This window comes from Leptonychotes weddellii, chromosome 15 (assembly GCF_054177405.1).
Source record: "Leptonychotes weddellii isolate Sample4059 chromosome 15, ASM5417740v2, whole genome shotgun sequence".
Classification (NCBI taxonomy): Eukaryota; Metazoa; Chordata; class Mammalia; order Carnivora; family Phocidae; genus Leptonychotes; species Leptonychotes weddellii.
This window is the reverse complement of record NC_138383.1, coordinates 35183271-35207978: the sequence shown is the minus strand read 5'-3', so window position 1 is coordinate 35207978 and position 24708 is coordinate 35183271. Positions and strand designations below refer to the sequence as shown.

Below are 24708 nucleotides of genomic sequence, written 5' to 3'. Positions count from 1 at the left end.
TGCCTGGCACGGAGAAGCTGGTGTGCGTGCTTGCCGCTTGGGTGGGTGGCTGGATGTATCTCAGCCGTGCCCGCGAGGGATGGGCTGGGCGTCCTCCCTCCCGGGAGCGGTTTGGGGCTCTCGCCTCCAGTTCAAAGGCTGTAGAATCACACTTGGCCTCAGTGCTTCCAGGGGCTTAGACGGGAGCTGAAAGGGAGATGACTGGTTGCTGCCTCTACACCTGAGCTCTGATGCTTTACTGTGAGTGGGAATCGCTTGGGGGCTTCACCAGAAGCGGCCTCTGATTCAGGAGGTCTGGGCTTGACCTGATTCTGCATTTCCTACAGGCAACCAGGTGCTGGTGACGCTGCTGGTCGGGGATCACACCAGCAGTGCCTTTGGTAACTCGTGGGTCCTTCCCCCCCGCCCCCCAGCCTTCCCCTTAGATGCCCCGGAAAGCTGCAGAAAGAGCCCGAGGGTCCCTCCATTGCCTCCTCTCCCCTCCCCGCACCCTCCGCCAGCAGCCGTTCTTGCTAGCCGGCACTGTCACCTGTCCCCTCCGCATGTGCTGAGGCCCCCTGGCTTTCTGTCTCCGCATTTCTGCTACGGTGACAGACAACACAGAGTCTCAGCCAGGAACTGTGCTGTCACGGCTCTGTTTTCTCTCTGCATCTTCTTCTTAAGGCAGACGCCTTGGGGATGCTGGGTCTGCCAGAGGTCCCCAGGGCAGGACGGGACAGCTGACCTAGCTGGGATTAGGGAGGCACTGCGGACTGGTTTCTGAGCTCTGGTTTGGGGAACAGGCAGGTAGCAGCATACCTGACCAGCCCCGGAGGCCAACGTTAGTTTAAACTTGGGAAGAACATGGGCTTTGGGGTCTGAGGTCCTGGATTTGAATCCTGACCCTGTCATTTCCACCTCTGCCACTTGTAACTGGTGTCTTCTTCATAGGATTATTGTTAAAATGAGAAATGAGAATCCCTGGAGAATGATTCAGTGCCTAGAAAATGCTAGAATCTCTCAATTCACAGTGCATAGATTATGAGTCACATCTCATAGATTGAATACCTTTTGCCCCAGGGCTGCTGAGAGGGCGCTGACAAGTGATGTCAATGTCCCAGGCCTCTTTCACACCTGCATCCCATAACCAGGCTTCTACACAACTAGGAGATTCAGCCCCTAGGGGCATCCCCAAATTTGGGCCCACCCTGTGTCAGACCCTTGTGCCATGAAAACCATGCCTGCTGAGCCTGAGGGTAAACGCTCGAACATAGTATAGGAGAGAGAAATCACTGTTCCCGTCCTGATCATTGCTGCACTCCACTTCCTGACCAGGACAAAGAAAATGACTGAAATTAATAAGACACATCATCAAGTGTGATTCTTGAGATGGAAAGGCTCTGTGGGCTCTGTGGACGCTTTGGGAGTCTCAGGCTAGTTGACGGTTCTCCCCAGGCCTTTTTGATGATCAGCACAGGATGGATGGGTAGGAGGAGCACTGAACAAGCCCCGGCTTTGTACACACTCACTGTATCTAGTTGGCCAGAGGGGCCCCCTTTGACCACAGGGCCTGGGCAGTTAAGCATCTTCTCAATTCTGGTGCTGTGACTTTACATCCAGAACCTATTTCAGAGCACCTGCCTTTACCACAGCGGCCTGGTCTTCTTCCTGTGCTATGACAGAATATTCTTGCTCTCCTCAAGGGAATTTTTAATCCAGGCTGAAAGGATCCCTGGAGATGGGTGGGAGGGCTGACACCCAGACCAGACACGTAAAGACCTTTATCTGCGGCAGCAAGCATGAGCTGATGCTCGGCAGGTGACTGTCCCTCCCTCCAAGGAGGGTAGTCTCCAGGCTCAGCTCAGTGACATGAGAGAAAGGCATCCTGAGGACACACTAATCCCCATTCCTTTAGAGGTTTCATCCCTGGCATGGAGTTCCCCATCAGAAAGCACGGTTGCTTCTTACCTTCTTGGAAAACCTCTTCATGGACCTAGAGTTTCTTATTCCCTTGGCTTAGTGTAAGTCAACCTTAAACAATATTTCTTCAAATTCGTTCCAATTGCTGTTAGGAACCTTATCCGATTTGCCATTTTGTACCTTTAATCCCAAACCTGCTTTTTAGGGGCACCTGGGTGGCTCAGTTGGTTAAGCGACTGCCTTCAGCTCAGGTCATGATCCTAGAGTCCCGGGATCGAGTCCCACATTGGGCTCCCTGCTGCTTCTCCCTCTGACCCTCTTCCCTCTCGTGCTCTCTGTCTCTCATTCTCTCTTTCTCAAATAAATAAATAAAATCTTTAAAAAAAAAAAAAACCCTGCTTTTTAGGATTTTGCACCGGAAAAACAGTCTTCCCTGATGAAATGATTTTTCTTGTCTCATCAGATGATAAGAACTGTAGTTGATTCCTGGCTTTTCCTTTTTTGTCTTGGTAGTTAGAAAATTTAGAGCTAATGGTGAATCAATAACATTCAATGTAATGACTTACCTCCTTTTTCTGTATGGTTTATTTTTATTTGATTAGTTCGATTGGAATGTCTTATTATAAATAATTTCACAGGCATCCAAAAAACCAAGAAATAAGTTCAGATTCAGGAAGGAGCGACTTTTCTGTCTTGCCCCACTGCTCTCTTGCAATGTATTCAATAAACTTCTATCTCTAAAAATAAAAGGTGTTGGGGGGCACTTTGGCTCAGTCGGTTAAGCGTCCAACTTTATTTCTGCTCAGGTCAGGATCTCAGGGTCATGAGATCCAGCCCCGCATCTGGCTCCGCCTGGACGTGAAGCCTGCTCAAGATTCTCTCTCTCCTTCTGCCCCTCACCCCTGCTGGTACTCTCTCTCTCTCTCTTAAAAAAAAAAAAAAGAAGAAGAAGTAAGGAGCAACTATTTGAAACAATTATTCCAAGGAGGGGGAAGGAACTATTGAAACAGAAGGAGGGGCCCCTGCACTAGGGAGAAATCTGCAAGCATCCCCAGGGTGAGGGAGAAGTTTTCTTTACAGGGGGGAGTAAGCCAAGCCAGAAAGAACGAGGCATTTGGCAGTGTGACCCTGGGGCTGAGAGGTCCTCAGAGTAGGTCCAGGAATGTTTTAGCCTGAGGCCAACTATGCAAGGGAAGGCTGTTAAGAAGGGGCTGTATGTGGGCTCAGGCAAGGGTGGGCCAAAGTTTCACAGACCTGGGGGAAGAAGAGAAGCCTAATCTAGATTTGGTGAAAAAGCATTTTGCTCTGGTTGATGGTAGAGACGAGCAGTTCAACGAAAACAACGAAAACGGAACATGCTGGTTCCCAGGTTTCCCTGAGTCTAGCTGGCAGGGTCCCCAGGGGTAGGGACCGGCCACATTGATTGCTCTGCCCCGCCCAGTCCTGGGCCTGATCGAGTTACTTGATTGTGTTTGTTGACTGGCTGAATAAGGGCCTTCCCGGAATCAGGAGCTCACGTCTCTGGGAGGGGCAGGACGAGCAGGCCATGCTCCCACCACTCCTGGAGGGGTCTCTCGCTCTGGGCCGCCACCCTCACCCCCTCCCTGAGGAGCTCCTAGCTCCCCCCTCTCCTGCCTGTACTTCCCCCACCCCAGTCCCCTTGCAGGAGGGATAAGGCGGAGGAGGGACCATCCTGCTGTCGTCAGCGCAGACCACAGACCCAGAGGGAACGTGAGGTCAGCAGCCCTTCGGCGGGAGGTGGACAGGGCAGGGCGTGGCCTCCCACAGGTGGCCACACTCCGCCTGGACTCTCTCGACTTGTCTTTTCCTGTGGCTGTGCTTTTCCTGTGCTTACTGAATGTGGTCTCCCTGCTCTCTCTGCTTCTCTATGTGTGTCTCTTTCTGACTCTGTCCCTCACTGTCCCCGCTCTCCCGGCTTTCTGCTATCTCCAGTCCAGCCCAGGAGGCCTCCCAATTGGACCCGGTTTCCAGCAGGAGCCCGACCCAAGGGCTGGGTGGGGAGGGACAGACGGAGTGTCACCCAAGCACAGGCACTTGACCCATCTCATCTCTAATCACCACCCCACCCTGCTCTGCCCACTTAGACCACTCCTGCCTGGTAGGTACTCTTATACCCATTTTACTGATGAGGAAGCTGAGGCTCACACAACAGTGAAGCTGCTTGCCCAGGGTCTCAGGCCACAGTGTGCAGAGCCAGGTGTCACAGAGCTTCCCAGTGTGGTGCTGTGCCTGGGGCATTCCAAGGTGTTCCTTCTCTGCAAGGGAGTCTGGGAAATGCTTCCAGGAAGATGAACCAGCTTCTTGGCTGCAGGACTTCTGGAAGCCTCTAAAATGCTCCTGTATGCCTCTAAGACCCCCAGCAGGAAGGTGTAGGCAGTTTGCCAAATTTCTTTGCTCTTAGAACCCTTCGTGCACCAATATCTTTGTTACAGATATGTGGAAGTGACTGGCTCTGTGGGTAGCCCAAGGTGTGGTGTGAAACATCTTTGTGGGGTAGCTGCCACTTCTCCCCCAGAGGAAGCAGACTGTGGCTGTGTGATAAAAGTGTAGGGTTTGGTCAGCAACTATTACACAGGGACCGAAAAGCTTGTGGCCACATACGTAGGCATGTGTGAGTCTGGTCCCTCTATCTACTAGCTGGGGTCATTGTGCTACACAATTTCAAGGGGCACTAATCTCATCACAGTCCATGGGAATGGCAATCTGGGAGTTGTACAGTGCACAACCTATGCAGCTGAACGTGACAGTCCTAATTCTATCTTTCAACATGATTGTGTGACAGTTGCAACAGCCTCGGTTGACTTCCTGTCTCCTATCTGCCACCTCTGGTATCTCCTGCATCCTTCCTCTGTGTCACCTCTCCAGTCCTACCCTCCTCCAAGTCCCTTTTCCCCTCAGCCAGCTGACAGCAGTAGTACCCTCCAGCCGTGCAGGTGCCCCAGAAGTGGAGCCCTGCCTCTGAGATGGGTGAACCTTGTCATCCTGGGCAAATCACTTAACCTCTCTGGGCCAACATCCCCGTTTGTAAAATGAGAATAAAATACTTTCCTGTGAGTTATTTTCTTTACCACTAGATTCTGAGCTTCAGGAGTCCAGGAGCTATGTCTCACTCACCTCTGACCCCAGCGTCTGACACGTACTAGTCCTGTGAATGTTTGCGGACTCAGTGAATGCACGTCACTTTGACCCAGACCTTGCTGCAGGTTCTCCTCTTATGTTTGCCTGGCTTACTCAGGAATTCCTGAACACGGGCCTGCCCTTCCTCGTTCCAGGCCTCCGCCGATGCTGCTCTCTCCCCTAGGACCCCTGTCTGGTGGAGAAGCGAGTGCACTGGAGACATTTAAAATGCTTAACTCAGGACCCAGCTGGTGGTGAGTGGTCAGCCGCAGCTGTCCTTGGGAGGAAGCAGCTGACCTTCACATGGAGCGCTCAGAAAGACCCCGGTCTGCATCACGGCTCCACCCTTTCCTAGTGAGACTTCGGGCAAGTCACATACCTCTCAGAGCCTCAGTTTCCTTGTCTGGGTGCCCTCCTCGGGCTCGTTGTGAGGATTCAAGGAGATAAAGTAGAAGCCTTTGGCATGACTCAGGATGTGCTGGAGCCAACAGTGGGGCAGAGCACTAGAAACGGTGGTGGCTATAAATATTACTACTTCACTTCTATTTTTTGGCAGAGAACCATTAATTTCTTGGAACTCTTCATTTCCTCTTGCCTTCCATGACTGGTGGTGGCAGGTGGCTTTCTCCCTGGGACTGGTTTTTCACAGAAACAAAATTGCGTGTATGTTTTTAATCACTTCACAGGAGTTACCACACACGACTAGTAAAGAACAACACTGCTGTGAACGCTGGCTGGGTCACATGCTAAGCCCTCAGCCCCTCACCCACCACCACTCACACACATAGCCCCCCGAACCCATGTCCCCCTACCCACACCCCCGTACAGACCCACCCCGTCCACGGACCCCTCCCTACCCATAGATCTCATCATCCATGGACCCCCTCCTCCCGAGGACCCTACCCACCGCCCCTCATCCCATGCAGAACCCCACCAAGTTCACAGCCCCCACTACCCACAGCCCCACAGCCCCCGCTCATCCCCTCCTCCGATAAATCCTTTAAGGGCATTTGCCACAGAGGAGCGGGTGCACAGGTGAAGCAGAAAAGCCCCTTCCCCCCACAAAGGCCTGGCCCCCTGTCCACACCTCCATCCTCCCCAAAGACCCCTCAGCTGATCCCTCAAGTGCACTGAAAGATAAGGACTAGCACCAGCGGGCCAAGCACCGCCATACGCCAGATGGTCAAATGCACATAAATGGGTGCAGGACTCCTCAGAGTTTAATCTGCTAACATCCCTCAGGACTGTCCAAGAGGGTGATAGGACTCAGCCAGGGAACCCTTTCTCCCCCCTTGGGAGTGTACTATGGGAACTGTTGTTACCAACATTCTAGATCCTGCCTATTCGAAGTGTGGTCCATGGATATCCCCTGGGAGCTTGTTAGAACTACGGAATCAGGAGCTGAACCAGGACCTGCAAGATCCCAGGTGACTCGTTCACGAGCTCTGGAGAGTTTGAGCCACATTCTTGCAGCTCACTGGGTCTTGACCGAGGCTGCACATTGGACTCAGCTGGGAAACTTAAAAAAAAAAACACTGATGCCTGGACCCAGATTTTATCGGTCTGAAGTTTGGCCTGGATGTGGGGAGTTTGAAAAACTCCACTGGTGATCTTAACGGCAGAGAGGTTTGGGAATCACGGCTCCTGGTCATACTGCTGGGCCCTATTTTCTTGCTTGTGTTTGTGAGCAAGGCTTGGTGAGAGGAAGGGGTAAGTTTAGGGGGGCTGCTGGCCAGCGCCTGGATGGATGAAGGTCACAGAGGGTGAGGAGTGTCTGCTTGGAATGTGCAGGGAAGCATTTGAGCTTTGGAACCGCCCCAGCGAGGCACAGGGAGAACAAGGCACTGTCCCATGGTCCGAGCCTGATGGTGGCAAAGCCCAACCCAGGACTCCGCTTCCTGACACCGAAGGCCAGCCGGTGTCTGGGCTCTTAGAGTCACCACCTCCACACCATCTCCTCGGAAATTCCCCTTCCTAAGCCTACCCGTCAGCCTTGGTCCTCACACCAAAACCGCAGAGGCTGCCCCTGCTCTGCTCTTACTTTGCTGGCCGCAGGCCCAGGACTCCAGCAAACTGTCCCCGGGGCCAGTAAAGCTCAATCCACCCAAGCCAGGAGGCATTAACACATTGTATGCAGCCGAGCTCCGGTCCGCGCTGTAATCCCCACCGGCTGAGAGGCAGCTTCGCCGAATGGAGAGCGAGGGAGGGATCCGGGGGGCAGGCTGGGTGTGAGCCCCAGCCCTGCCACTTGTCCGCTGTGCCCCTCACACGGAGCCTTCAGCCTCTCTGGGCCTCGGTTGCCCGATCTGTAGAGTGGGCACAACAGCACTCCCCTGCTCTGGGCCAGTGAGCGGACTGAGTAGATGAAGGTGACAGCGCCCCGGGCAGCGCCTGGCGTGTGGTGGGCGCTAGGTCAGAGTTCATTGGGGTTGCAGAGGACTCGCAGCCTTGTGCGACAGGGACACAGGAGGCCCGGGTTCCCAGCCAGCCCAGACATGGGACGTGCCCCTGCGGCAGGAACACCCCGATCCCCGCCCCCCAGGGCCAGAGGGGCCAGGGGCAACAGAGGCGTATCTTTGCCCTTTCCCCTCGTCTGCCAGATGCCCGGGCTCAATTGTTGTCTGGGCTTGCTTGATGGCTTCGAGGAGACCTGCTCCGTCCCGAGGGGGATTCCCAGCCTTCCTGGGTGGCTCAAGCAGAAGTTAGCTCCGCCGGCCACCGTGGGTGGCTCTCTTCCCACCACGTGGGCCCACTCCTGACAGCTGTTATTGTCATGGTTATCTTATTTTTATTTCTCCCTCTGGGAGCCCGAATTCAAAGGGAAACATCAGCACTGCTGCCTGGTTACAGAGAGCAGAGACAGGGGGTGTGTGGGTGAGTCGGATCTTCTCAGCCAGGGCCCCCGCCCCCAGATGGTGTGACAGAGGCCAGAGCATGGAGACTGTCTGGAACAACACTTTCATCTTATAGATCAGGACACAGAGGCCACAGAGGGTCCAAGGCTTGCCCAAGGGTGAGTCAGGGCCAGGCTGGAAACTGCTTCCCCTGCCTGCCAGGACGCCTGTCGCTAGGAAGGCGTTGAGGGTAGTCCTCACCCTCAGCCAATGTTTCTGTGTGAGATGCAGATCCCTGGGTCCCATGGACCAACTCCGTATCTGGGGCAGACCCAGGGATCTGCATCCTTAGCCAGCTCATCTGACCAGACTTCTGGAATCACAGCTGTGGACTCTCCGCATGGGTCCCAAAGCCCCAGACCTGTGCTCTGGGCCTCTCCTCTCCTCCCCTGCATCAAAATCCACCACTGGAGAATCCCAGCCCCCAACAGATCTCCTTTCATTAAAAGCATTGCTTACCCGGCATACTTAACAACAGCAGGTCCCCAATGAAGGGGACAAGTATGGTGTCCTGTCATGGGTAAGCACATGCACCCTGGGTCCGGGAGCCTGGGATCGAATCCCATGTCTGCCACTTCTGGTTGCGTCCCCCCTGCCTATTACTTCCCCTGTGGGCCAGGGGCGGTGATGTCTCCCTCCCGAGTGCTGCGAGGATTAAGAAAGCACTGAGGTTAGTAGCTAGCACACAGTAAGGTCTATATAAATGTCCACTATCATTATGTCCATTTTACAGGCGGAGAAAATTATGTTTAGAGAAGCTGAGAGGCTTTCCCAGGGTCACGCCACCACTAGGTAGCAAGGTTGGCTGGGGCTTTACCCTTGTCCCACGCTGTCCCTGCCTGGGTGACTGTGGCCCACGCCAGCGCCAGCCACCCTCAGCTCTGCTGGTGGGTTAGGGATGGGCAGGAAAGCCCCTCCCCACCGCCACCCCCAGTCACTCACAGGGGGCACCCATGCACTCTGGGGTTAGGAGAAATTCCCAAGTCCGTAGCTGAGAAGGCGGAAACCCGGTGGGAGCCAAGGGGCAGCTTAGCATCCCTTTGCCCCACAAGTCCCTAATGGGGACAGCGGCTGCTGGGGACCCCGCCACCCTCAAACTAGAAAGCTCCATTTCTGTTATGCCAATGTCTCTCCATTTGAATGAAAATGAAATGAAAAGCTCATTTTCGTTTTCTGGAAGAAAGTACACTTACAATCTCTGCATTTTGGTCTAAGAGATTGTTTTCAGACATCAGCTGTCCTGGTCCTTGTGGCCACAGGTCACTTGTCTGCGGAGAGAGTTCAGGCCAGGTGTCCTTATACCGGCTGTGCTTCTTCCTGAATCCCTCTTCCCCAAGGCCTTGCTCTTTCTCTCTCTGATTGGCGTCCCTTCTCTGATGGAGTGGCTGTGAGGGAGTTGGGAGGTCTTCCCACAGGGGCTGATATGCACCCTCAGAATGGACTCTGTACTACCTCTCTTCGCTCTTTGCCCTGAAGACTCCAGAACTGAGAGCAGCCATGGAGCCAGGGAGGGCCTGGCAGGCCCCCGGCTCCCCTCTTCCTGCCACCACCCACCCCTCTCCCTCTCCTCTCCCTCTCAGTGGCCTGGGGAAAGGCGGCTGTGTTACTGATCTGTTCGCTCTGTTCTCGTCTTCCAACCCTGCTGTGATAGGATCTGCCCTGAGCGGTCAGAGCCCTGCCAGCTCTCTCGGGGCCCATTCTAATGAAGGTAACTGAATGCCAGGCAGCTGAGACTGGCCCTTTGCAAAACAGCAAGGGGAGGGCTGCCCTTAGGGCAGAGTGTGCCAGCTCTTATTTGCCCTAGCTTGGTATTAAAGACAGGCGGGGCCCTGGCGGCCCCCTGATGGAGGGGCCCAGGAAGGGGACAGAGAGTAAGGTTTATTTGGGGTGAGCTGGGCTGGCTCATTGCAGTTTGCACTCGGTGCTTTCAGGAGTTTGAAAGGCAAACCGTGTAGATTTGGGTCACGAGGGAGTGGGTGGAGGGAGATGGTCAGATTAACCAGGATTCTGATGCCAAGTAGCTGGGGCTCAGGGCTCTGGGCTCTGGGCTCTGGACTCTGGACTTGAGACCCTTCAGATCAGAACTTCTCTCCCTCCTCCCCTCCTCCCTCCCCACTCTGCCCAGAACCCGCATCTGCTAAGCTGCCCTTGGGCAGACACCTGTCTCCGCTGACCAGGGCTCCTTTGCCTAGACTTGGGAGGTCTGTGGCCGAGTTGGAATGCAGGCCTGCATCCAAATCCTGGCTCTGAATGTCTTTGGGCAGGTTTAATCTTTTTGAGCCTCAGCTTTCTCATCTGTGGAATGAGAAGAGTAGTACCTACTTGGTGGCCCCAGATTCTGTGGGGCCTGAAGCTCTTACAGTGTGTAAAGTCATCTTCGAGGTAAAAGATCTCAACCTATCTTCTTTTTGCAAATTTTACAAAACACATGACCCGGGGTGCCTTGGTGGCTCAGTCATTAAGCGTCTGCCTTCGGCTCAGGTCATAATCCCAGGGTCCTGGCATCAAGCCCCGCATCAGGCTCCCTGCTCTGCGGGAAGCCTGCTTCTCCCCCTCCCACTCTCCCTGCTTGTGTTCCCTCTTTTGCTGTGTCTGTCAAATAAATAAATAAAACCTTAAAAAAAAAACAACACATGACCCTGTGAACACACTGCAGGGCCCCTCTGGAGCACATATGGGTCCTAGAAGTTTAAGCTGCGCAGAAAATGCAGATGCGCACATATCTACCTGATAGGTCTGTGAAGGATTCAATGAGCTGAGATTTGTAGCGGTCCCAGAACAGTGCCTGGCACAAAGTAAGCCTCTCGGAAGTGGTAACTTTTACTCCGCCTACCTGTCCCGGCTGTCAGAGCATTAGGTGAAGGCAGGGTTATGCAGGTAGCACCAAGCACAGCGTCAGCACCTGACAGCTTCACCTGTTAGCTCGCTCAAGGGCTGGTGCTCACATGGGGCCAGGGGCTGTGCTGAGGTCCCTCCTAGAGCTCTCGGTCTGGGAAGGATAACCAGGCCATCGGTCCATCACACAAAGAGGCACTGCCAAAGGGAATGGTGATGACGTGAGAGAGCTGGGAAATCATTTTGATTGGGATATAAGGACAGACCCCTCTTGAGGCACTGAAAAAAGGGAAAGGATGCTTATTATTCTACTTTCTGCATGTCCGTCTATAAAGCAGTCTGGCAGAGCGGCATTGATGACCAACTACCAGGTCCAACAAGACACTAAACATATGTTGCCTCATTTGGTCCTCTGGATGACTCAGAGAGAAGGCAATGGGGAGCAGGTGGGGATGTGCTTTTACCTGAGCTGGCGTGTGTACTAAATGGTAGAGCTGGGATTCAAACCTCACCGGACTACCTTCAAGCTCTTTCAACTACACCACATGGCTGATACAGGCAGAGATGGCCTTGCAGGCTCATGTGTGACCTTCTCAGAGGTCACACTACCGTAACTATCAAAATGGTTGTGACCTCCCTGGGGCCTCAGAGTCCAAGAGCAGTCCGCCTCTCGGACTTGGAGAGCCCTCCTGGCATCCTTATGCACAAGTATCATTAACTGCAGCCACACACACTCAGCCCCCATGGCCATAGACACCAGCCCTCGCCTGGCTCTCTGGTCTACCCACTAGAGTCACTCCTGGAAGGGCAAAATGCTCTGTGGCTTGATACCTTGGGGGCCTGGAGGAGCTCCCAGTGAGAGGTACAAGGTGCACTCAAACCACTCAGACAAAGGTCAGAGTTCAAAAAACAAGTAAGGAGGCAGAAGGACCCAAGTATGGGACCCAGAAAACCACAGTGGGGGTATAAGCTTATCCCAGGCTTGGCAGAGGGGGAATGGTGATACATAGCCCTTCTAATCCAATGGAGGGAAGAAATTACATAGCAGGTGGGCTGGGGTGGGGTAGGATGGGGGCTTACACTTCTTAAGCACCTACTATGTGCCACCCACTCTGCTTGGAACCTGTTATTGTGTGGTCCTCATAACACTCTTGTGTAGTAGACAATTCTATCTCCATTTCAGAGATGTGAACATGGAGGCTCAGAGAAGCAAATGAACTTATGAGGACTCATCCCTGAACCTGATAGGAGTTTATGGGGAAGGTCATTATAGACCACATAGACAATGGACCACATAGTAGCTGGAGTTTTCTGTAGAACTTTTATTTTTTAAAATCAATTTTATTGCTTTTTTTTAAAAAAGATTGTATTTATTTTTGCACGCGCGAGAGAGCACATGTGAGGGAGCACAATGGGGAGGGAGGGGCATAGGGAGAAGCAGACTCCCCGCTGAGCAGGGATCCTGATGCTGGACTTGATCCCAGGACCCTGGGATCATGACCTGAGCTGAAGGCAGACGCTTAACCAACTGAGCCTCCCAGGTGCCCAATTTTATTGCTTTTAAATACAGAAAATTTTCACATTTCTATTAGCCCTTGTTAAAAGTTGAAGCAAATGCATTGAAAATATGTCTGCGGGAAAGGGAAGTTTCTGAAAAGGGTCCAGGATTTAATATTCTTCCAGAGTATAATAACAGCGTACACATATGGAGGTCATGGGAACCAAGCCCCCCAACCAGAGAGACTCGTGAGAGAGATACTGTTACTATCCCCACTTTACAGCTAAGGGAACTGAGGCTCAGCTGTTCAACAGGCTGCCCAAGGCCACCCAGCTGGTGGCGGAGCCCAAACTCAAAGTCAGAGAGGAGAGAGATGGCCGTGGCCTCGGCCCTGAGCAGACTCTGACAGGAGCTGCTGAGCTGCCAAGCCAGGCTGGAGGTGCTGGGCGACAGTCTGGTGTAGACAGAAGCAGCTGACCGAGGTCTCAGTGCCAGGTGTGAGGATGAAAGTCACCGCTGTTCCCGTCCAGCTGATCAGCCCCTCACCCAGTGCCAAAGTTGGCAGCCGACCCAGCAGGCGGGGCCGGAACTTGTGTCCAAAAGCAGGTAGCCCTGCCAGGTGATGAGGTGCCTTGCCTGGAGCCCTCAAATGCCAAGTCCTGAAGCAGGGAAGAGTTTGTTTACCTGAGGTCAATTCCCCAGACCTTGGCTCCCTGCCACGCTGGGCCAGAGATGGGGTGAGCGGAGACAGGACATGGTCCATCCTGGAGGCGCTCAGCCTTCGGAGGGGGGCAGACACACAAAGAACTATCGTGTGGTGCCATGTGGTGAATGTTCCAGCCATCAGCGGTGCCTGGGAACGTGGGGAGTGAGCGGCTGATGTTGTCCTGGGGGGCCAGGCAAGGGCAGGGAGCTCACTGAGCCAGACCAGGCCTTGAAAGCTGAGCTGTGGTAATCACCATGAAAGTGCCCAACGCTCTCCACCTCCAGTGCTCACGCCCACCCCAGCACGAAGCCCAGTTTACTGACGCAGCTCAGCCACGCACTCATTCCACAGTTGTGTGTGGGGTACCAGGGATCCAGCTGCCAACAGAAAGACAAGGTCCTTTCCCCCAAAGAACTTCTGTCCTAGGGGGAGAAAGTCAGTACGGTACGTGAAGACAGAGAGAAGTGCTCCGAAGGGAATAAAGCAGAGTGAAGCGGAGGGGGGTAGCTCTCAGGACAGGCTGGGAGCCAGCCTGTCTGAAGCGAGGGGCAGGGGCACGTGAACCTGGGCATGGGGCTTGGCTGTGTGGGGGCCTGGCAAGCCAGCTGGTACAGGTGATGAGGGAGGCTGGAGAGAGGCTGCAGGGAGGGTGTGGCCCAGGGGCCTGAGAGCGCAGGGGAGAAGTTTGGGGCTTATCCTGACCTGAGGCCAGGGGAAGGTCGTCAGCTAGGAAATGACAAGACCTTGGTGGTTCGAAGAGCTCGCTGGGGTGTGTGTGTGTGTGTGTGTGTAAAGACAGCCCTGGAATCGGGGCGACCAGTTAGGAGCCTGTGTATTATTTGTCCAGGGAAGAGGTGGTGGCAGATTGGTTGAGGATGGTGACAGGCAGATGGTGAGAAGGTGGACTGGGCTGGAGCTGCCAGGACTTGCTGATGTGGGGCAGAGGGAAGAGAATCATCAAGGACTAGCCTGAGGTTCTCCTCACAATCAGAGCTCCCAGTTGGTGTTACTGGAAGATTCAGCTGGAGACATGCACACACGGTGGGGTGTGTCCAGACCCCTTCTGGGTGGGCAGCTCTCTCCCATCTGCCCAGGCTGCAGCTGACCTTCCCCAGGGGCCAGGGGGCTGCCTGGCCCGAGATTACACACCTTTCTTGGAGGGAGCCTGCATCCCATGACTGGTCCCTATGGGGACACAAGGGCTTTGCCATCTTGCTTCTTTTAGCGGCCATCCGGGCCCCAGAGTGCCTGTGGGATTGGCTGAGGCCTCAGCACATGGCATCCCGACCCCTCTCTCCCTCTGCCCCCTCCTGCTTCCCTCACACCCTCGTGGGGCTGGTCCCTAAGACACTCCCAACAAACACCCTCCACATGCAATTGGATACAGTGGTTTGGAGGTCAGGGGAGTGAGCCAGGCTGGACGTGGACACTGGGGGGTCATCAGCGTTTGATGAGATTTAAAGCCACGCATTAGGGAAACAAGAAGGAGAGAGGGCTGAAGCACAGAAGGTGCAACATTTTAGGGCTGAGGAAGGGTGCGGGAGCCAGCAACAGCAACTGAGTCACGACTGGGAGGCTTGGAGGAAGCCAGGAGGGTGGGCGTGCTAGAAGCTGTGCTAGGAAACTGTTTCAAGGGGAGACCCGCTGGGTTCAGGGCTGCGCGAGAGTCCAGGTAAGATGAGGATCCGTGTGGCTCTAGGGTATTCCTTTCCACCTTGTCGTGTTTAGGGAGGGATGTTCAAGGCCACAGCATCATCAGGAAGGAGCTGAACTAGTAGGGAAGGAGCCATTGATGGTGCAGAAAGTGGCATTGGGGGTGGGCAGGAGCAAAGAACTCGTGAGGAGAGGGGTCCCGGACTGAGTAGAAGGGTCCGTCTGTGAGCCAAGCATCACGGCAGAAGGAAGGCCGCCGAGACACCTGCAGAGTGCACAGATCTGGTGGAGGGGACGGGAGGTAGCTCTTTTCTTGTTACTTCTATCATACACAGTCAGCAGCTGCGGTTGAGCAGGGGGAAGCCTGATTGGAGGTGGGGGTTCTGGAGAAAGGAGAACCAGCTTGGCCTGAGGGCTCCCGGCTGGCAAATGGCAGCCCTGAGGGGAACCGAACCCCTGGGCTCTGGGCTTCACTAGATGGGAAAAGTGCAAGGAAAGACATTCCAAGCACAGGGAACAGCAAAGGTGTCAAGACTTGGTACATCCCGCGGGTCATAGGAGTAGTAACTATGCAAATGTGTACTGAACCATGGCTGTGCTAATCTTCCTCATGCAGTATTTCATTGAGCGCCCCTCCAATACCCTCTAAGGCAGACACAGCTGACCCTCATTTGTTGCAGATTCCGTATTTGCAAAGTTGCCTACTTGCTACACTTTATTTGGAATCCCCCAATCAATATGGCAGTGTCTCCCTGACCATTTGCACACGTTTGTGTTGTTGAAAATGTGGGTCGGAGGGCACCTGGGTGGCTCAGTCGTTAAGCGTCTGCCTTCGGCTCAGGTCATGATCCCAGGGTCCTGGGATCGAGCCCCGCATGGGGCTCCCTGCTCCACGGGAAGCCTGCTTCTCCCTCTCCCACTCCCCCTGCTTGTGTTCCCTCTCTCGCTATGTCTCTCTCTGTAAAAAAAAAAAAAAAAAATGTGGGTAGGCCGCTCAGTTCAAAGAAAACATTCCTCTGTCTTCTCATTTCAGCTCAGACTGAAACAAGCTTCCTTTTAGCAGTCTTTTTAGTGCTGTGTTTCGTATTTGGGGTTTTTTGTTTTTTGGTGATTTTTTTTTGGTTGGTGATTTCGCCATTTAAAATGCCTCCCAAATGTGGTGAAGTGCCTACAATTGTTCCTAAGGGCAAGAAAGCCCTGATGTGTCTTTTGGAGAAAATACATGTTAGATAAGCTTTGTTCAGCACAAATGACAATGCTGTCCTCCGTAAGTTCATTGTTAAATAACGTGCCTTTAGGGGCGCCTGGGTGGCTCAGTCAGGTAGGCCTCTGCCTTTGGCTCAGGTCATGATCCCAGAGTCCCAGGATTGAGCCCCAAGTTGGAGGGGGGCGGTCCCTGCTCAGCGGGGAGTCTGCTTCTCCCTCTCCCCCTCCCCCCACTCCTGCCATGTGTGCGCTCTCTCTCTCTTCCCCAAATAAATAAAATCTTAAAAAAATAATAACATGCCTTTAAACAAACCTGCATAAAACAAGCTTGTGTATTGCTCGGTTGACAGAACTGTTGCAATCAGAGGTTCTCAGGAACTTAACCCCTGGGAGCAATGGTTCAGCATTCACGGATTCAGTGTTCACGTAGCTACCTGCGAACCCCAAGAACCCTGTCTGCGAGCTAGGGGACGCATGGAGCAGAGCTGGGGCTCGAACCTGGGTTGGCCAGGCACCGGAGCACTTCACTCCCATGAATGTGGCCTTGTGGTCTAGTGGGGACGGCAGGGGGCCTGGCCTGGAAGAAAGGTTTCTTTTCTAGGGCCTCCCAGAGCAGCCTCTCCCTCCCCTCCACGGGCCTCCTCTGGGCTCAGGCTTCTCCAGCGTCTACCTGAACACAGCAGCTCCTTCCACCTGCCCCAGGCTGCGGCCACAGAGCTCAGCAGGGTTGTGGTTTTCCTCCAAGCGGGAGGAACACACTGGCTCAGTGTCCTGGGGCCAGGCGCCTTCAGTTTCCCTTGGCCTAGCCCAGCCCTGGAAGGGGGGCCACAAAGGAGGTATGTGTGCCTGAGACCAGCTCCCATTGGTCCGGCTGCTGCGGTGCCTGCCTGTTTATTCAGGGGCGGCCTGGCCCATCCTGGGCAGGTCCGAGCAAGCGAGCTGCTGGCCCTGGGCCCTCCAGGAACCCCCCACCCCTGGGGACTGGGCTGCCCACTCCCTGCCTTCTCATAGTGGAGAACCCACAGCCCTGCTTCTGTCATTTATGGGGCGGCTGGTTTTTTTGTGGGTTTTGAGTGGTTTTCATTCCAGCATCACCAAGATAATTTAGGAGATGACTGGGGGGAGTGTTTGCTTTTAAAGTGGAATTACAAGCCCTTCAGTGTATGCCTCCCTGACCCGAAGAAAGAGGTGAAGCCAACTTCATCCCCCACCAACCTTGTCTAAAAGCAACTCTCCTTCCAGGAGCAGCCAATAGCCCCAGGCAGGACTGGGCCTTGTTCTTCCATCTCCGGGTGGCTGGCACAGTGCCTGGGCCTGCAGTTTCTGCTCAGAAAATGTTGTTTGAATAAATGAATAAACTAGTGAATGAAGGACTGGTTTCGGTCCCACTGTGGTGACTTTGGGGAAGTTAGTGTAGAGACCCGAGCCTCCCTTTCTTCACAGCGTCATGGTTAGGTGAACAGTCTCTGGAGCCAGCTGCCCGGGTTGGAATCGTGGCTCTCCTCTTACCAGGTGTATGTCCTTGAGTAACCTCGCTGAGCCTCAGTTTCCCTGTCTGTGAAATGGGGATAATCCTTGCCTCATAGGGTTGCTGTGAGGATCGAATGAGTTAATATCATGTGAAGCACATGGAACAGAGCCTGGTACATAGTAAGTGCTATGTAGGCGTTTGCTATTAATAAAAGGAAGATAGTAACATTCAGTTATTCTGTGCTGCTGTGTGCTGGGAGCCTGGTACATTGGTTTTCCCAAGTGTATGCCTTACAATACTGAGTCCCTGGTGTTGGTAGACGTTAAATGACAAGGGGTCTTGTCCAAAGCTGGGCGCCTGAAGAAACCCCGGGTTACAACAGAGCTAGACAGGTTTCTCTCATGCCAACATGCTCTGTGACATCTCCGGGGAGGAGTAAAGAATTCCGCCAGTTGATTTGACCACAGAGCCCTTTCTTGCTGTCGGGTTGGGGTAGTCACAAAGCTTGTTAATGGCAGAGGATCCACATTGACCCCAGAAAGGGGGGTGGTTGGGAGGAGACTGAGGATGATGTTTTAGTATTTTCCCTTGACAAACTCCTATTCATCCTTCAAAATCCGACTCAGGTGTGACCTGCCAAGTGAAGCCTTCTCTGTCTCTTCAGTGAGAGTAAATTACTCTTTGGCTTCATGATCTCCATCCCTCAAACGCAAGCTCTGCTACTGTGGGGACACACTGTGTTGTTGGGATTGGCCTCCTCTCAGGCCCCCTACACCACCCTAATTCCTGAGAGCAGGGTGCACGTCCTTAGAGTCTTTGGCACAGAGACAGACGAGTCAGGAGCCCTGGGTGCAGAGGATGCCAGGCCCCGCCCTGAAGACATTGCTTCAGGGAAAGAGCCAGGCAGGAGGCCCTGTGAGGGGCACGGGGCAGGACCTCGAGTACTGTCGAGGAAGAGCTCTTTTAGCCAGAGAGCAGGAGGAAGTCCGGGTTGGGGAGCAGGGCCACAGTTACCCTTTCCTGAAACAAAATCTGGTGCCTAAATCCAGGATGAAAATGGACCCCTGTCCCCAACGTCTGTCTCTTACCCTCCTTTGGTTTTCTTCAGAGCCTGTCATATGTCTCGTTGATTCATTTATTTGTTCGTGGTCTGACTGCCCCAGGAGAGGGCGAGCTCCATGAGAACAGAGACTTGATTATTCATAGCTGTGTCTCCAAGACCTGGAACAGGGTCCCGCACAAAGAGATCTTCACTGAATATTTGTGGATCGATGGATGGATGGATGGATGGATGGATGATGGACAAGTGAGGCCTTCAGCTGTGGTTGGCCCGCCGTTAGCAAAGTAGTTCCCAAACTTGCTTGCCTTGGAAACACCTGGGATCTTTAAAAACTGCTAACACCTGGCTCCCACCCTAGGCATTTGGATTCATTTGTGACCCGGGCATTGACCTTTTTTTAAGTGCCCCAAGTGAGTCTAATGTGCAGTTTGGGAACCACTGCTTTACGATCAACTTGTAAAAGTCAGAGCTGCGCTGCCTGGGCCCGGAGGAGGTGGGGAGGGCAGGAGAGGAGCAGTGAGCGGTGTTCGTGCTCTCTTGAGTTTGCAGCCACTTGACGTTCCTGAGGGTAAAGGAAGGGGAAGTTTTTCCTCCTTGCCCTCACCCAATCCGAGTCAAAGAGGACCTGGTCTGACTTCCTCCTCCCCAACCATCTCCTCCTCTTAGATGGTCAAATGAGTCCGAGGAAACGCAGGTTTTCTCACCATTTTCCCCTCCTATTGGGTTTGCATGAGTAAGAAAACCCATTGTTCACCTGTGCACAGGTTGACAAAAATAGAGCTTGGCCTCTCTGAACACTGAGCCGGGGCGAGTCAGTAAGACCCTGTCTCACCCTGTCTGCATAGCACCCAGCCAGACATTATAAGGACAAACAGGCCTGGGGCAGAGTGCTGCAGGCGTCCTGGCCAAAGGACAGTCACCAACACCGAGCTGTTTGCCAGTGGAAAGGGGCTCCCGTGTCCAAGGCATGCGCCTGGGTCCAAGATCTGCTCCTGGGCTAGTGCAGGGTTGTAGGATGGGAAGGAACCTTAGCGACGTGCTGTCTGAACCCCATCTTCCCAGAGGAAGGAAGGGGCCCAGATGCCCTCCTCTTCCCAGGTACAGTGCAGGTCCCCTGGCCAGGCCCCTGCTGGAGTAAAAGGGCTTTGGGATTCAGGGGTTGCTCCTGTTGTTTCTAGATGGCAGGTGGGGAACATCTTCCTTGGGGGTCAAGAGGCTGCTGCAATCCCAGGGTTCTGCCTGCTTCCTTAGTACCTGCTTCTCTTTCTAAAGCCGCTGCTTACGTCCTCAAAGGTTGAATTTGTCTCCCGGAGGGGCAAGCTGAGACTTCAGGGGTGGGGCTGATGCTTTCTGATCAGATCAAGCACTGTTTAAAGAGGAGGGGAAGGAAGACAGGTGTTTGTGGCCACGTCGGAGCCGGCTTCACGGAGGGCTTTTCCAAGAACAATAGCTGATGCAACTGTTTGGGTGGAGATCATGTCCAGTGTGTGTGACCAGGTCGTGGTGGGTGACTAATGTCCATCTTAGCACGAGTCAAGAGAGCCAGGTCTACTCCCAGCTCTGCCAATGGCTACACCATGGTGAGGAGAGAAGCCAGCTTCCGCCTCTGGGGCTTGGTGCCCCATTTGGGGACTGAGTGGTTATATTAGACTAGTGACTTGAAACAACATTAAAGCCATGGGACTCTTTGTTTATCTGAACTCTTATGTGGAAGTCCATGTGTAAAGCAGCTGGAAGTGGAGCTGTTCTGGCTCACCTGGAGCACCCCCTCCTTTTGCAGGATCTCCAGAGAAACCTGCAGGTTGCAAGGAACCGAAACCGAGTTTGAGAACCACTGGACCTGGTGCTCGAATGCTTTTTTTTTCAGCCCTGGTATTATTTGTGTAGCTGTTTTCTTGTTTGTTCATTTGGCTAATGTCAGTTGGCTCAGTTGCTTGGCTAACATCAACACTGGGTAATGTTCGGAGAGCTCTTTTCCTATCATAATTATGTCATATGTGTTCAGCCGGTCCTTCCATATGGCCCCAGGCTTGTACAAAATGTTGCCTCTTTACACCACCTGATGGTGAGCTAACTCCTGCCTGGTGATAGCAGAAGTAGACAAAGGTGGATAGAAGCTGTGGTTCAGAGAGAACTTACTAGATTCTCTTCCCTCACTGGGCTCACCCAAATGAACACGTGTTTTCCACCCCCATCAGTTTCTGGAGGCTGGTAACTCCTGCTTGTCAACATTCTATCCACTTCTCTCTGGCTTTGGCCCTCAACATCACGGTTGTACTCTCACATCAAATGGCAGAAGAAGTTTCAGAACATAAAAAGAATTAATCAGAGTGACTTGTCCTCTGCACATTATTCTCGGATACATTCCCTGGGAGAGGGTTTCTGTTTTTAATGAGATCATTCTTCTGAAACAGCAAGGCAAACCCCTTAGGAGACTCACAGCCCCGGGCGAGCGCTTCGAGGGTATCAACTGCCATCACTCCCCATCCCCTGCCGGTCATCATCCCCCCCGCCGCCCCCGCCAGTAAAGAGCAGGAGCCAGAAGTGGAGGGCCCTACACAGGCAGCCAGGAGCCCGAGTTTCAGTCCCTGCTCATCTCATACCTCAGTGTGTTGTCTGGACAAATTCCTAGCCTTCTCTGAGCCTCCATCTTCCCATCCATAAAATGGGGGAAGAGCACATTAGATGTTTCTCCAGAGAGCCTTCCTAGCTTAAAATGGTTTGATTTTGTAACACCTAAAACATAGCTATGGGAAGGAACCAGGGTAGCTAATGCAAGAACCTCCTTTTCCCCGACCCCATAGGTGGGGCTGTGCTCAGGAGGGAGGACTATATTGCCCTAATAATTCTCGCCCAGCCCAGCCCCCATCTGAATGAAAAACACTGAGTCCTCTGGGAGCCCCAGCCTGGGCTGGAGCCCTCAGTTTCCACATCCCATTTCAGAAGACAGTCAGCCTTCCTCCCCAACCCCAAATTATCACTGCTTCCCTGAACCCTGTGGAAGGTATCAGGATCTCTCCCAACAGTCAGGGTTCTTGGGGCGCCTGGGTGGCTCAGTCGGTTGGGTGTCCGACTCTTGATTTGCTCAGGGGCATGAGATCGAGTCCCACATCAGGCTGCATGCTGGGCATGGAGCCTGCTTGGGATTCTCTCTCTCCCTTTCCCTCTGCCCCTCCCTCCCCCCAAATGTCAGGGTTCTAAACCATCCTGCAAGCTGCTTCAGGTTCTAATCCTCACCTCAGTTCTTCCCAGCCTCTTGTCATATGGTCATTGGAAATGGCTGCTCTTTATTGAGCACCTGTCATGTGCCAGCCCTGTTCTGCGTATTATATGCATGGGTCCTGATTATTTTGATCCTCACAATAATCCTGAGATACATTATATCATTATCTCCAACTTACAGGTGAGGAAACGGAGACACCGGAAATTCAACTTGCCTAGGCTCATCCAGCTGCCCTTTAAAAGGTGGTAAAGCCAAGATATGACTCTTGGCTCCGGCCCTGGAGCTCATATCCTGAATCACCGAATCAGACTAGGGCTCATTCACGCTGCTGGTAATAACGAGAAACTACTGTCTATTGAGTGCCTGTAGCACAGGAGGCATTGAACCAGACACTTATTTTGTCCTTTCATTCAAACCTCACAACTGGAGGAGGAAAGGTCTTGTTTCCATTCCAGAGAGGTAGCAACTGGTGCTCAGAAACAGTGAATGACTTGGCCACGGGAAGCTGTAGAACGAGGCAGGCTTCAGACTCAGAAGTGTTCAGAACTAGCATCTTGCGACCCTCCTCTTGGTCACACTGCTTTTCAGGACAAATACCTGGAGATGCTGCTCCCTGCACCACAGCTTTGGGAAGAATAAAGAGGGACCACTAGCACCACTCCATCCACAGAGCCCTCGAAAGTGGCAATCGGGCTTCCCCTAACAAGGCGGGCCAGGGGGTGCTTGACAAGGGCTGCTTTTCTTCACTGATTTTTGCCAGAAGAAAGCTAGGACCTAGAAAAGCCCCGATCATCTGAGGTTTCTGCTTCCCTCGCCCAGTTCTGGGTGGTCCTCTCAAGTGATCTGCTTTCTGGTTCCCCGTAGCCCTTAGGGGCACCATGAGACCAGAAGGGAAGAGGGGAAACTGAGACAGAACTCCCTGGATTCAGCTACACCCTAAAACCTCACAGGAAGCCGCTGAGCCGAGGTCTCAGGGCAGAGCTACAAAGGCAGAGGAGGCCCAGGGTGTGTGGGCTCGTTCATGCACCACACCTTTGATGAGTGACCGAAATTAGTGTACCCTCTGCCAGGGTGCACAACAACTCATGAGGTAGGTTGTGCCATCCCCATTTTACAGATAAGGACACTGAGTCTCAGAAGGGTTACATAACTCATCCTAGGCCTCACAGCTGGCAAATAGGATTGAACCCCAAGTCTGTGTGATTCCAAAGGCAGTGTTCTTTATGATACACCACAGCGCTTCTGCGTGTTAGGGACTGTGGGAGTGGACACCAGCAAGGGTGAGAAATAGTCTGTGGTGCCCGCACAGAGATCTCTGAGCTGCAAGGCATAAGCAGGGAGGAGAGGGCCAGTGGGTAGTAGAGTGCCCACCTCACCCCCACTGCTCTAGCCTCCTCTGGCGCAAAGCCCTTGCCAGGAGGCCCTCCTCTAGCTAATGTTGTCCTTTTTGGAGAGTCCCCTGTAGGTCTCAGGGCCTCAGTGGGATGCTTTGCCTCAGACAGGCCCCTGGTAGACGGAGAGGCAGCTGACAATCTTTTTGCAGAAGAGATATGGGGGAGAAGGAAGTTGAGAGCAAAGAGCCAGAGAGAAGGAGGCAGAAAAGCTGAAAAGTGGTGTGTGTGTGTGTGTGTGTTGTTGATGGAGCTGGACCAAAGCACCCAGCTGCCGACAGGCTCTGCCATGTTCAAGTGCCACCTTGTTGGTCAGTGAGGACTCAGGGAAGGCAGAGGGGCCTTCATGTTGGCCTGAGACAGACAATTAGGAAGGTAAATACCCCAGAATTTAACCCCCAGTTGCACAATACAACATCGAATCAAAAGGAAACATCTGCATTATTTGCTGCTTTACATTTTTGCCTTCTTTAATCCAGAGCATAGTGAAGAGTTATGGGGGGGGCGCATTTTTTACTTAAATTATATTTACTAGGATTCAACAGAGGGGTACTTTCTCTTTTATGTTTTTAGTTCTTGTTGCCGCTTGGTTCTTCGTATTCCTGGGCTGGTTATAAATACAACTTTTGACTTTACGACGTAAAGATTGGGAAAGTTGTGAGTGGGATTTGGGATGAGAATCAATTGGGGAGCCACCAGACTCAGGCTGGTGGTGGCGGTGATAGTGGGCGAGGGGGCTGGGGGTTTGGCAGGTCTGCCTTCGGGTCCGCACATGTGAGCGCGGAAGCGCTGGTAGGAATCTCGCAGTACGGTGACCGCAAACAGTGAGAGTAGCCTGGACCCGGCAGCGGCAGCGACAGCGCCCGCCAGGCAGGCGCGCGAGCTCAGACTTGGTCTCCTGGAATCTGAGGGCCCGGGCTGAGCAAACCCGGGCGACAGCAACGTCGCGGTGCGGGCTCGGGCGGGCCCAGGCGAGCCCCACCTCCCGAGGCGCCCAGTCCGGGGCCGCGCAGCCATTGGTCCGCACCGCCCCAGCCACCTTCCCCTACCTTTGGGGGCGGGGTTACCTGGACCCCGCCCCCCGAGGCTCGGGTTCCTAGACCCAGCTTCCTCCTCCGGCTCCGCCCCCGAGCCCAGGCCCCGCCCTCTCCGATCCCTGAGCCGGGGCGCCTCGTGATGTCACGGCAGCTTTGATACAAAGAGCCCTTCGGCCCACGCGGGTCTCCCGGCAACGGGCGCGGGTGGGGGCGGGGCCGGCGCCTTCAACTGGTGCGGAAAGCGAGCGAGTGGCCGCGGCGCGGCGGGGATCGTCTCTGCGCTCCTCGCGCTGCCCGCCGCGTCCCTGCCCGCCCCGCCGGCCCGCGCCCGCCCTCTCCTCGCCCCTCCGCAGCTCACCGACTCGCCGCCACACGGGGGATGCGCACCCCGCCCGCCCCCGGGGGCCAGGTAAGCGGCGGCCCAGGGGCTCGGGCTCGCCGGGCTCCGGCGACGCGCACCTGGCCGCGCCGGAGGCCCCGGGGCTGGGGAAGTTGCCGGAGCGCGGAACTTTGCCCGCAGCCCCGGCGCCCGCTCCTGCCCCGGGAGTGTCCGCCCTTTCGGCCCTGGCCGGGGAGGTCGGGTTACCTGCGTCCTGGCGCGCTGGGTCACGGAAGAGAAGCCTCTGTCTCCGCTGCCCCCACCTGGCCCTCTGCCGGCTCCCAGGTGCAGGGGTGGGCAGGGCTAGCCCGGGGGCGT

The 24708-nt window shown here is 54.2% G+C and overlaps 1 protein-coding gene across 4 annotated transcripts in view; it reads left to right on the top strand.

The window, feature by feature from the left end:
- RAB11FIP4 (RAB11 family interacting protein 4) overlaps nucleotides 1-24708 on the top strand; it is a 113183-nt gene that overhangs the window by 51516 nt on the left and 36959 nt on the right. Inside the window, exon 1 of one of the 4 annotated variants that reach the window (XM_081805405.1) lies at nucleotides 24308-24420. The exons of the other annotated variants lie outside the window; for them this stretch is intronic. Coding sequence (XP_081661531.1) covers nucleotides 24391-24420 — 30 coding nt within the window. The 5' untranslated portion in view covers nucleotides 24308-24390. Of the gene's footprint in view, nucleotides 1-24307; nucleotides 24421-24708 lie in introns of those variants that run through there. 4 annotated transcript variants of the gene reach the window in all.